Consider the following 12,777-nt stretch of genomic DNA (forward strand, 5'->3'; position numbering starts at 1 on the left):
CTTCTCATTCAAAACAAAATATTTCTAGATTAATATAAATTATGTCTGATAATAATGATGTGTGATAATAATCTGTGAATAAACATGATTTATCCACCTGTCAAAAATGCTAAAAGGAAGGAAATTTACTAAGTTCAGTTTATCAAACAGGGTTGTACTTCAGACAGCCATCTATCCTCAGAAGATTATAGTGCAATCTGCCATTTTAACTTAATTTTACACACGGATTCAAACACCTGTTTTAATCACTCAGCTATTCAATATATTTTTCAGTGGCATTCTAGTCATTATGACATTTCAGACATCTCTATCCTAGATGATGCCAGCACTTCCAGTGTTTTGCCATATACATGCGCATGACATAGGTGAAAGCCATATTCACAGAATGCCTTCTGACAGAATTTCTGTCCTTTGCCTCTAAAGCACCTTACTGACATTTATGTAAGTGCTAGAAAATTAGTGGTTTATGTTTTAGGGGTCCATTCTTCATTCAGTTTAATGACACACTGGAATAATTTAATTTTTTGTATAAAGTTCCTTTCATAAACAAGGAGCTGTCAAAACAGGCATGGACATGAATGGACAAAATCATGAACTAGATTTAAAAAAAAATCACACAGGACCTAAATTCAAGGTTTATATTTTCTCTGCAGAACATCCGTAAAAATGACAATCTCAAAATGGCATGTTTCATGCCACAGGGTGTTTATATTCTGCTTCTCAAAAATAAGGACAAATTAGTACATGTGGAGATCAATAAAAGCCACCAAGCTTGAGTTATGCCAGGTTATTTTGGATTGATACTTTAATCTTTTTAAATTATGCATATGTATATATTTAATTTCTTTAATACTATACAGTAGCTTTCTCAATGTTATATTAGTTTCAAACTTATATGTAAACTGAGATAATACAAATTAAAAGAAACAGCATACATTATAAAGCACTGTTAAAAATGTTACAAATGTCAAGACTATAAAGCAACATATTCCCATTACATCTTGTCAAGTTACCTTAACTTTTACTATGTTTTTTCTTACGGATATGTCACCACATGCAAATTCAGGCATTTAACTCAGCTGCATTCACCAGCTAGAGACCCAAGGGTCCTCATGAGCACAGAGGAAAGAGAGGAGTTTCCCATTCTGTGCTTCACAGCAAGAACATATCATCAGGATTCCTAGCCTGTCCGCAGATACGTATTTATGCTTATTTAAATGACCTTCATCATGCATATTTGAAGTTTGATTGGTCCCAACACTCAATTTATGGATTTACAGGCTTACACTCCTCTAGACTCTGGACAGAATCCTTAGCAAACTTATACTTTTGGGAATTGATCCCCAAGGCCACTAAATGTAAGGGTACCTTTTCTAGAGTGAGCTTTAAGTTTTGGATCTAGACATCTACTTTCAGCATTGAAGGTACTTTTTTTGTTTATCAGTGGTATTGACAGTGAAATAAAAGCTGCTCAATAGGTTTGTTATTTAATTAGTGTTGACTGAATATTTAGTTAACTAAGTACAGACTCTTTTTCAAGAAATGCTTAGTAACTTCTGCTACTATTGTAAGCACTGCTAATGTCTAGGAAAACTGAAATTCCTCAAAACATTTTTGAAAAGTTTTAACTACTCATTACTCAAACAGAAGTGTATCAAAAGTTAGTAATTGGAAGTACCCCTGCCAAGTAATGAATGTCATGATAAATTTTATTACTGTCAATATTTCATAAGGGGAAACATTGCTTTAAAATAGCACTTTAAAATCCCCAGCTTTTATTGCTCTGTTCTCTCTGAGTAAGCTCAAGCCATAAAAAAAAATAATTTCAGTATTCTAAAATAACTGCAATGTGAGTAAGTACTAACAAAAAGTACATGTAAGTTTTTCATTTGCTTTATCCTCCAAAAAGATCATAATATCAAATTTCAAATAAAATATTCTAGAATACATTAGCTGGTCTTTAAAATGCTTCTTCTGGTGTTATTCATTAACTGAGAAATTTTAAGTTTATTCAAACAATGTATATGTGTGCACTAAGATATTACATTTTTATCCCATTGTATTGGTTTGTCCCAGCCTGGTTTTAGGTAGCAGGGGGGCCACTGAGATGGGTCCTGTGAGGAAGCTGCTGGAAGCTTCCCACCATGTCCGGCAGAGCCAGTGGCTGATGGCTCTGAAGATGGACATGCTGCTGGTCAAAACTGGGCCAATGAGAGAGGTTGCTAAAACCTCTGTGATGACATAGTTAAGAAGAAAATCAAAACAAGGTCACAAGATTTTGGTTTCTAGTCAGAGAAGAGGTGAAGGTGAAAACACCTGAGGGAATCAACATGGAGACACCAAGGTCAGTGGAGAAGGAGAGGCAGGAGGTGCTCCAGGTGCCAGAGCTGAGGTTCCTCTGCAGGCCGTGGTGATGACCATGGTGAAGCAGCTGTGCCCCTGCAGCCCATGGGGATCCACGGGGGATGCAGAGATCCACCCCCAGCCTGTGGAAGAGGTGCCCGTGCTGGAGCAGGTGGATGCCTGGAGGAGGCTGTGATCCAGTGGAAGACCTGGTGGAGAGAGAGGGCCCTGCTTCCAGGCTGGAGCGGCCTGTCCTTGGAGGACTGCACCTCATGGAAAGAGAGACCCACATCGCAGCAGTTTGGGAGGGCTGTGTGCCCGTGGGAGGGGCTCAGGCTGCAGCAGGGGCGGTGGGGCTGCTGCTCCTGAGAGGGGACCCACATCGGAGAGGTTCAGGGAGAGCTGTCTCCTGTGGGAGGGACCCCACAGCCTCACAGGGGAAGACTCCTCTCCAGGAGCAGCGGAAGAGAATCTCAGTGATGGACTGACCAAGCCCCCATGCCCTGTCTCCATGTGCTGTTGGTGGGAAGCAGGGAGGGCTGGCGAGCGGAAGGTGCTCTAAGGGCTTATTTTACTTCTCATCACCCTGCTCTGATTCTGTTAGTAATAAATTCACTACACAACTTAAGTTGAGCCTGTTTTGCCCTTGAAGTGTTTCTCCCACTCCTTATCTCACTCATGAAGCCTTTGTTAATTTTTTTCCTTTTCCCTCCTCTGCCCAGCTGTGGCAGGGGAGGGTGAGTGAGCAACTCTCGTGGGTGCCTGGCGTTGGGCCACTGTCAAACCACGAGACCTATTCAGAGAAATATTTTAATTGTATGGAATATGTAAACTGTTATGAAGATGTCTGTAAGACTCTGTGGGGAAGCATGTTTTTATTTGCAGAAAAAAGTAGAAGCACTTTAAAAAGAATTATTTGAATTACAGAGCTACTGTATTAGCATTTTTCCCTCCTGAAATCATTATCTGAAGAAAAACAAATCATTTAGATAGAAAAAATGCAACTAACAAGTGAAATTTAGTGTTAGAAGCTGTGTCATTTAGCATCATTTGTGTATTCGGTCTTGGATTTCATAAAAGAAATGCAGAAGAGAGGTTCATTAATCTTATCTTTGGAAGTTGAATCCAAATCATCCTTTACTACAAGGCAAGGTAAACCAAAGGAGTAAATCGAAGTCACTGCATGGTCGCCAGCCAAGAAATATATCCTATTTCAAGACTCAATTCTTCTAGTTCAAGTACTTGCCATAAACTTGATTGGACCAAGCTGTTAAAAGTACATTTATACAAAAAACCTTTTTTTGACTTAAGCCTATACATATAAAAAAGTCATAATTTTAAAACAATTTACCTAAACATTCTCCTATGTCAAATGGGATTTTTTTTTACTTACTCTATCTGTGATAAGCTGTTACCTTGGTACTCACTTCCCCTGACTTAATCCAAAAAGCCGTGAAAATAAGTCTGATCCAATTTAGTAAGCCTGCTTCAATTTTTAGTGAGGAAAATGGTTTTTTCTGCCACACTGTCTCCCCCATACAATTCTTCTGTTTGAATTAGAAAGTGTTTTATCAAGGTATACAAAACTGTTGTTTAATTCCACAGGCAAGGGTGCCCTCTAATCTAGAGACATGTCAAATCTTTGCACAATTATAAATGAACACATGCCGACTTTTCCAATTAAATTAAAATGTGTATTTGAAAACATTATAAAAAACACTTGCTAGAAGGAAAGACAAGAATTTATGTAAAAGACTGTTGACTTTAATTTCTTATTTTTAAGATTTTCCATATATCAAATATTTGCCATTTTGAAGACTGATGCTCTTATTATTGCTTTTCCCTGCTTGTCATTTTCACCACTGTCAGCTCAATAAAAAACTCACACAGTCGACATTTACCTCTGCCTTCCCATTAAAACTGAGAGGAGAGTTACGTGTCTGACATGTTTTGCATCCAAGTATGAATCATTTAATTTCTTATTAAAATATCAGGAAAGTGTTTTCTTTTTGCACTGATGTAATAATTAGTGAATTATGTCTTATCTGATTTGACACACACTTCATTTACCATTCATTCCTCCTATTCTATTTTTGGTTCTTTTAAATTTTTTTAAACTTTTGTGTGTCAACCAGAGACAAAAGTAATTCTTTTCGTTCTGCCCCAGCATTTTTCTTCATTATTTTTGACAAATGTAAGTTGATCTTAGATTTGTGGAATGCAACCAGTTCTATCAGATCTGTGGATGATAACAAAGATTGATAGTGCTTCATGTAACAGGCCACAGCATCACTGAAGGGCAATAACAAACATTAGAAGAAACAGTCATTTAAGGTTATATTGAGAAATTGTCAACATTTTTATGCCCGTCACACAACAATCACAATCAGCTTCTTGTGTTGATATATAGGAAACCTACCTTTTGAAACATATACCTTATTGTCTGTGAATTCTGACAGTTTGTTTGCCATTATCATTCAGAATTACTCATTTGTAAGAGTGAAAACATTTTAGTGCTGTAATTATTGAGAGATGAAAATAGAAAAAGAGCAGTGTCTTGATATGTAAACATATCATCACTTACCTTCTCTGCTGATTGGGCCGTACCAAAAAAGATTGGAATGAAAGCTAACCAAATTATGCAGGTTGTGTACATAGTAAATCCGATGGGTTTTGCTTCATTGAAGGTCTCTGGAACCCCTCTTGTTTTAATAGCATAAACAGTGCATGTGACCATCAAGAGAATACTATATCCAAGGGAACAAATGAGAGAAAGATCTGAAATGTCACATTTGAGAACTCCTCTGGCATTTTCTGGTTCAAGTGTCCTCTGCTCTCCATAGTCTACGATGGTATGTGGTGGATCGATAGCAAACCAGATGAAGACTCCAATAAGCTGCAAGGATATGAGGCTGAAGGTGATCACCAGCTGAGAAGCTGGACTAATAAATTTGGGAGCTGTGACAGATTTTTTACCTTGTTCAAATATTCTGTGAATTCTGTTTGTTTTGGTAAGCAGCGCAGCATAGCTGAAACACATGCCAAGTCCTAAAAAGATCCTTCGAAATGAGCAGACCACTGTATCAGGAGCTGCAATCATTAAAAAAGTAATGGAGTAACAGAGAAAAATGCCAGTCAGAAGCACATAACTGAGCTCCCGCCCAGAGGCCCTGACGATCGGTGTGTCATTGTACCGGACAAATGTCACAATCACAAAGGTGGTGGCAATTATACCGAGAATAGCTATGAAGACAGGCACGATGGCCCAAGGAGAATGCCACTCCAGTTTGATTATAGGGATAAGCTGGCAATCCGTACGGTTGGCATTTGGTCTTTTATTAATGGGACACAGTTCACAGTTGAATTCATCCACCTGGTAATGGTACCCCTCACAGCGCTCACAGTGCCAGCAGCAAGGCACTCCCTTCACGGTTTTCTTTCTTTCCCCAGCTTTACAGGGCAGGCTGCAGACAGATGCAGGATGTGTGCGTTCTCTGTTAGCCCACTGCATGTCTTCTACCTGTGGGTATAAAAAATTAATGAGACTTCTATTTTCCTTCATTTATACTATCCTAATCCTGGCCACAGGTTTGTCATAAATCACTACATGCTGACAGCACAAATACAGTTTACCATAATAAGAAACGTGTTTCTTTCCCTTGCACTGACTTTAAAAAAGTGTTAAATGATTGTGTCCAATAAATCATTCATGCCACAGGCTTGATGAGTATCATTAGTTTCTATTTACCTCTTTACTGCTGACCAAATTGACATCTGTAAAGATATTTATTAACTCCAGGCTAGTTTAAAAGCAAAAAAGCCCCATATGCAGTGCTGTAAAAAGTTAATCACATGCAAATATAAATATCAGTAGTTCTCAAACATTTAATTACAAAATAAGTCTATTTTCCGAGTGAGCTTCAGAGGAATTTCTGATAAAGAAATAGATTAAAATCTCCATGCATCACCTCTGGCAGAACAAAGAGTGCCAGAAAAGAAAGATCTGTGATGCCACCCCTTCCAAGAATGTGGGTATTTTATACTTTTCCACCTTCAAAGACTTGAAATGCTCAAAAGTGTTTTGTTTACATTTCTAGAAGATTAAAACAAGTATATACTGCTTTCTGAGTAATAATGGAAAAAGATGTAATGACTATTGCTTTATTTCTCCTGATATAAAAAGTCCAGGGATCCTTTTGTAGCCCAGAACAATATAATCTTGTTTTAGATATCCCAGCTTTCTCCACATCACCACATTAACAAAATATCCTTTTCTTCATCCACCTATCTATTCTTCCTGCATGCCCTGCAAATAAAATCTGAATAGGAAACTCTTGGATTTAAAGAATTTCCTGCTTAAAATTATCACTCAGTTTGGTGCCAGCTGTCCTTAGCCCACCCTTAGTAAAGCTGTGTTCTGCAGAGGTCACTGTGAGTTAACCAGAGCTGTGGGCGGGACAAAGCCACTTGTAGGCACCAGAACCACTCCTTGTTTCTCCTGGCCCCACCTTTCATTCCTTTGTGAGGTGGTGAATGCTCAAGGACAAAGGACTTTCCTTGTTCTTGCCTATTAAGTACTTAGCACTTTTGTTTCATCTGGAGTCTTTATTTATAAGTGAAACAGCAGTAACAAAACTTCAGGCATCAGGAATGTTTTCAGTTCCTTCTGGAGGAGGACAGAATGAGGACAGCTTATAAAAAGGGATAATTTTGGCCTCTAAAGTTTATTTTTTTCAGCAAATTTTCAACAGATTTGAGAGGAAATCACAAGGTAGCATTGCTGGCCTTATTTGCCTTCCCCAGAGAGCCAGAGCACCAGTTACAATACTGCACAGGGTGAATAAAGCAAGAAAATGCAGCCCAGCTCCTCATCTCTTCTGTGCCCCTCTGGTGTAGGACTTTGATGTTGCTCTCCACTCCAAGGGGCAAGCAAGGGACCACACACCAACAAGGAAACAATATTGCTCATATAACCAGCTCTGTGAGCCCTCAGAGTCACTCTAGGACTTCAGTGGGAGGGGATCCTGAATCCCCAGAAGTCAACCAGGTTTTATATCAAAAATTGTGATGACTATGCGGAATACATCATCTGGTGCCTATGGAAAAGAAAATAATTTAAGCAATTAGTTTCCTAAAAAACACAAGAATAACCCAGTTTTGTATGAAACAGCTTTGATAGAGCTACAGCAGAGCACTTGACACACTAAGAAAAAATTCACCCCTGTTCCAATCTCCTGGTTTTAATCACTGAAATCCTCAAAGTTCACATTTTGAAACGCCTATTGTTTCATCTACTAGACGTGAGAGAAAACATGCTATGATGAAATCAGCATGATAGGAAAGACAATTCTCCTTCATATTGTTGCTAGAAGAATAAATACAAAACTTGTGGTTTAGTCACATACTACAATAGTGGGGGCAACAGTAGGCCATGGTGATTAATCCAGATCTGTGGATAAGTTTGGGATGACTCAGAAAGAACAGTAACACATATTGGCTAGATTATAGCACACAATACAGAATCACAAGGAGAGTAGACAAAACCTTATCCAGCAAAAACTTAGAATGGCATGGACAGGCAATATCTCATCCAGCAGAAAGCCTGACAGGATAAAGCTTAGGTGTCCAATTTTCAAACACATTTGAACTAGCAAGGTGAGTTTACAACAGATCAGTATTTAATACCATGAGGCTACAGTGGTTCTTATCTGGCATTAAGCATCCTAAGGTCGCATTTACTGTATTGTGAATCGATGGCTTAGATAAGTACAGGGAATTCCCTTTTGTCTTTTAGAGCTTCTACCTTACTAAAAAAAAATAATAAGAAAATCCTTTTATTTTACAGCTATTTATGATTTCACATACTTTTGTCTTGACACTATTTTAATTGACTAAAAACATGCTTAAAATCGCTTCCTGGTTGGCAAAACATTAAAGTGCCTGAGGTTATGCATCACATTGGCAACAACTAATAACACAGTCCTACTTCTGAAGTTAACTAGTAAAGATTCATATTATGTTTTTCACTCTGGTACATCTGATACAAACTGCAAAAGATATATTTTCCAGCATATGAAATTATATAAAGTTATGAATCTTGAGAAACTCACAGGATAAAGAATTTTTTTTTTCCTAATAAGTTAATTATGAATATAAGCACTATTGACTGGTTAGTTGTTGGGGTCCCTCCCCTGCTATGGAGCCTGGGAGAGGGGCCCTGGGGGGGGGAGACACGGGGTTTCCCTGCCCCTGGTCAGTCTCATTCCCCATGGGTTGGTTTGTGTTCCCCGGGGTGGCCAAGGACCCTGGGGTCCCGTGACTGCGGAATTCCTGAGCTGAGCCCCGGCCATGTGGCTGGAGAAATAAACATCCCTGAAACATCTACCATGAATCTGTCCATATATACTTCGTTTCCACGGGACTCCTGGTTTGAAATATACTTGTTACAGTAATCCCCGCTGCAACAAACTGGTGGAGGAATGCGGGCAAGATACCGATCCCTGAGGAAGATTCGTGAGTAAAATAACCACTCTAGACCTCTCTCTTCTCATCTTGGTTTGGATATTCTCTCTGGACTATGGAAGAATCGTGGGAAATGGGGCTCTCTGAGCCACAGAGAAAAATGTATCTAGAAGTAAAAGGAATCCTTGAACAAAACAAGAAAGTATTGGAACCGGGAGATCTAGAACATTTTTTCATCTGGCTTTTCAAAAGGTTCTCCTGTATTTCTCGAGACTTACTTTTTGATATCGAACCTCCTGTATCTTGTGAGGGGTGTTTCTGGGACGAGATATGGGATAAAGTATGGGATCAAAGAGAAGCTTTCCGTGCATACCTTACAATCAGGGAAGCCCTTGAGGAGCATTTGTATTGTCCCATTACCCCTAAAGCAGATGATCATACTTATCCCATGGCCGAGGCCACACGGCCGCCATCCCGGGAGCACATGACTGCAGCCGTGCCGGCGGAGGTGCCTGTGCTGGATGCACCCGGCCCCCTCGGGACCGCGCTCCTTATCGCGGACCCCATCCCTGTCTCGGGGTCCCCGGCCACGCGGCCGCGAGTGAGGGAGCGATGCCGCAGGCGCCGCGGGTGCCGTGGGCCACGAGCAGCCAGGAACCGGCATCGGCGTGGCAGCCCGCTCTGAGCACACGGCTCAGAGAGCCCTGCGGAGGGAGAAGCGGCGGTTCCCACAGCGACACGAGAAGCCGCGCAGCGCCGAGCCGGAACGGGACTGCACCCAAAGGAGCGTGGAGTTTGCGGAGCGGAACCACTCACAGGGCACGGGGCCAGCGGCGATGGCAACACGGGGCCGCGCAGAGCCCAGACACGCGCCGGAGCAGCGCCGCTCGGAGAGCGAGGAGCAGCCGCAACGCGGGGGCCCGGCCGAGATGTCGGAGTCGGCGAGGCGGCGGCCACGCGGGACCAGCACCCACAACGAACACGCAAACACGTGATAGGAGGAGTTATAGCAATGAAAGTCACAGGAACCATGAAATGGTACAATGTAAAAAACAACTATGGATTTATAACACGAGATGATACAGGAGAAGATCTATTCATCCATAGAACTGCCATTAAAAGGAATAACCCTAAAAATTACCTGCAAAGTGTAGGAGATGGGGAAGTTGTACAATTTGATACAGTGCAAGGAAAGAAGGGTTTACAAGCAGCAAATGTTACTGGGCCTGGAGGTATTCCAGTCAAGGCAGCCGTTATGCACAAAATTATAAACAATATCCATCCCAGCAATTTCCCTACCCACAGCCTACTTCCCCCTTTTACCCTATACCCAATATGAACCCCTTCCTAAGTTTACCCTATCCCCAGTTTATTCCTAATCCGTTTTTCACCCCATGGCTTCCCTATACAATTCCATTTCCCTACAATTCCTCTCCGGTACCGAGGGGGGGATGAAAAGAGGGAGGGAAAAAATTAAACCCTCTCCTGCCTCAGTTTCCCCACAAAGCATGCTCAGAGAGTTCTGTCTCCCTTCTGTCAGCCCTAAGATGTCCCACAGAATCTGATTGGACATTTAAAGACTCAGGAGGGTGGCTTGTTTTGTCTTGAAACTGTTCTTGTTATGTTTATCCAGTTGTTTTCATTCTCCTTTTATTAAAATAAAATGGGTGAGATGTTGGGGTCCCTCCCCTGCCATGGAGCCTGGGAGAGGGGCCCTGGGGGGGAGACACGGGGTTTCCCTGCCCCTGGTCAGCCTCGTTCCCCATGGGTTGGTTTGTGTTCCCCGGGGTGGCCAAGGACCCTCGGGTCCCGTGACTGCGGAATTCCTGAGCTGAGCCCCAGCCATGTGGCTGGAGAAATAAAGACCTCTGAAACATCTACCACGAATCTGTCCATATATACTTCGTTTCCACGGGACTCCTGGTTTGAAATATACTTGTTGCAGTAATCCCCACCGCAACAGTTAGTGATAGAAAAATTCAAACAGGAATAGACTCTTAAAGCATAAAAAATTCTAAATTAATGTAGAAAATAACCAGAATGAATGGCTCGGGCAGGTGGATTTTACAAGGTATAAATCCTATGTTTTAAAACCTGGATTGTCTGGATTAATTTTCTAGGCACAAACCGCCCCCCCCCCCCCCCCCCCCCCATATTTATGGTGACCTAGGTTTATCAGAAAGCTTTTAAAAAAATATTATGAGTTCTTGCTCATTAGTTTTATATTTCATTTTCTATTTAAGAAGAAAGAGGAGATATAGTCAAGAAACATTGGCCAGTATTTGAAAATTGAAAATCACTTCAAGATACTTGTACATCTGAGAAAATTCTGGCATTGTAGGATGTTAATTCTGGAAGTTTGTGGAAAGATGGGATTCTCCCATGAGCACAACCATCGACAACTCAGTTTATAGCTACATTAACAAGCAATGTGCCACAGTAAGAACCAATCGGCAGAGCAAAGCTGTTAATTCTGAGGACTTGATGTTCACATTGGTCTGTATTTGAATTAGTCTGCAGAAGAAGGTTGTATTGACCTAATTTTAACATCAGTAGGCTGAACAGTGGTAATGATTAACGAAGATTGCTGGCCTTCTGGAAGGCATATTCTGTTTTCATTTCAGCCAAAAGCATCCCAGTTCACATAGCCCAAGACCCACTCCACAATGAATGAGTGTGCTAAGTGGGAATAATTAGTAGATTCATTTTACAAGCTGACTCTTGGTTGAAACCGGAATGCTGATGTGTGTATATCCTCAGATTGCTGCTTAGACAATCCTGTAGTAGAGGCAGAGGACAAGGCAGGGGAAACTGTACCTCAGAGTGAGCACTGGGCTTTTATTACACTTGAACATGTCTGTTAAGGGTTTCTGTATATGCAGCAGTTAATAACTGAAAAGCCATACTAATTCTGGTCATCTGGTTCACTCCCAGCTGTCCACAACCTGCAGCAGTCTTTGCCTGTAATGTATTTTTGAGCTATTATTTTGCATACTATCAAAGTAATAAGTAAATGCAGTACAAAACATAATTACAACAATAGTCTTAAAGCTCTATTAGTCCTTTCATTGATGGTATGTATGAAAGATTTCAGTTTCTTGAACTTGTACAGAAGATTCACACATGTCATTACTTTTCTCTCTTTATGAGCTAGTACTATTGATCCCAGTTCTCTGAGATTAACTTTATACAATAAATGACAGCAGAAACTGTTAAGAAACAAGAAAACAAAGGAGGATAATTTGGGAACATAGAACAAGGGACAATTATAATTTTCAGAACTACTGAAAACCTGTAATAGTCAAGCTTTAAAGGGAGTTTCTGGATGCTCAGCCTCTTCTGAAGAACATAATTTTTAATGTAGACATAAACACTTAGCAGTGGAACTTTCAAAAGTGCCAAGGGGAACTTGCTCAATACAGCTAATTAATTTAAATGAGAGTTAAGTGCCTTGTCTGTTTAACTGCTTTTGAAAATCCCACTATGCTTCCATCTGCAGTTTTCACAATATAAATATGTCAGAAAACTTGCCCTAAAGTGATCTAGAAGTTCAAATGTTACAAAACTAACTTCAGGGGATCTTTAGGCACACATTTCTAAAGAGTCTCATGGGGGAAAGAAACCAACAAAAAGGCCAAAGTCAGACAAAAGAAACACAGAAAAGAAGGTGCTTTTTGACATTGAAAAATGATTAAGTTCTGCATCTCTTCAGCTCTTACTGATTAAAATGTCTGGGTCTGCAGCACACTTTATTCTGCTCAGACCCAGACAAGGCTGAGCAGGTCTCAGATTGTTAAGTAGCCTTGGGTAAACATGGTTTCAAGAAGACTTTTTTTGTCACCTCATTTTCATGTGACATCTTCTAGATGCGGTTCACTACAGTATGATATATTACAAGGCAAAGTTTGTTGCTAAATGTATCTGACATCATCTAGATCAGCTGGACTGGGGTAGCCTAGCTCTGGATCTATT

General features: G+C 40.6%; 1 protein-coding gene across 1 annotated transcript in view; it reads right to left on the bottom strand.

Moving 5' to 3' along the window:
• The window catches only part of GRM8 (glutamate metabotropic receptor 8), a gene marked incomplete at both ends in the record, with an annotated part of 315,726 nt that overhangs the window by 38,120 nt on the left and 264,829 nt on the right, over window positions 1-12,777 (bottom strand). Inside the window, one exon of the mRNA XM_082280316.1 lies at window positions 4,928-5,863. Coding sequence (XP_082136442.1) covers window positions 4,928-5,863 — 936 coding nt within the window. The remainder of the gene's footprint in view (window positions 1-4,927; window positions 5,864-12,777) is intronic.

This window comes from Coloeus monedula (assembly GCF_965178545.1).
Source record: "Coloeus monedula genome assembly, chromosome: 4".
Taxonomy (NCBI): domain Eukaryota; kingdom Metazoa; phylum Chordata; class Aves; order Passeriformes; family Corvidae; genus Coloeus; species Coloeus monedula.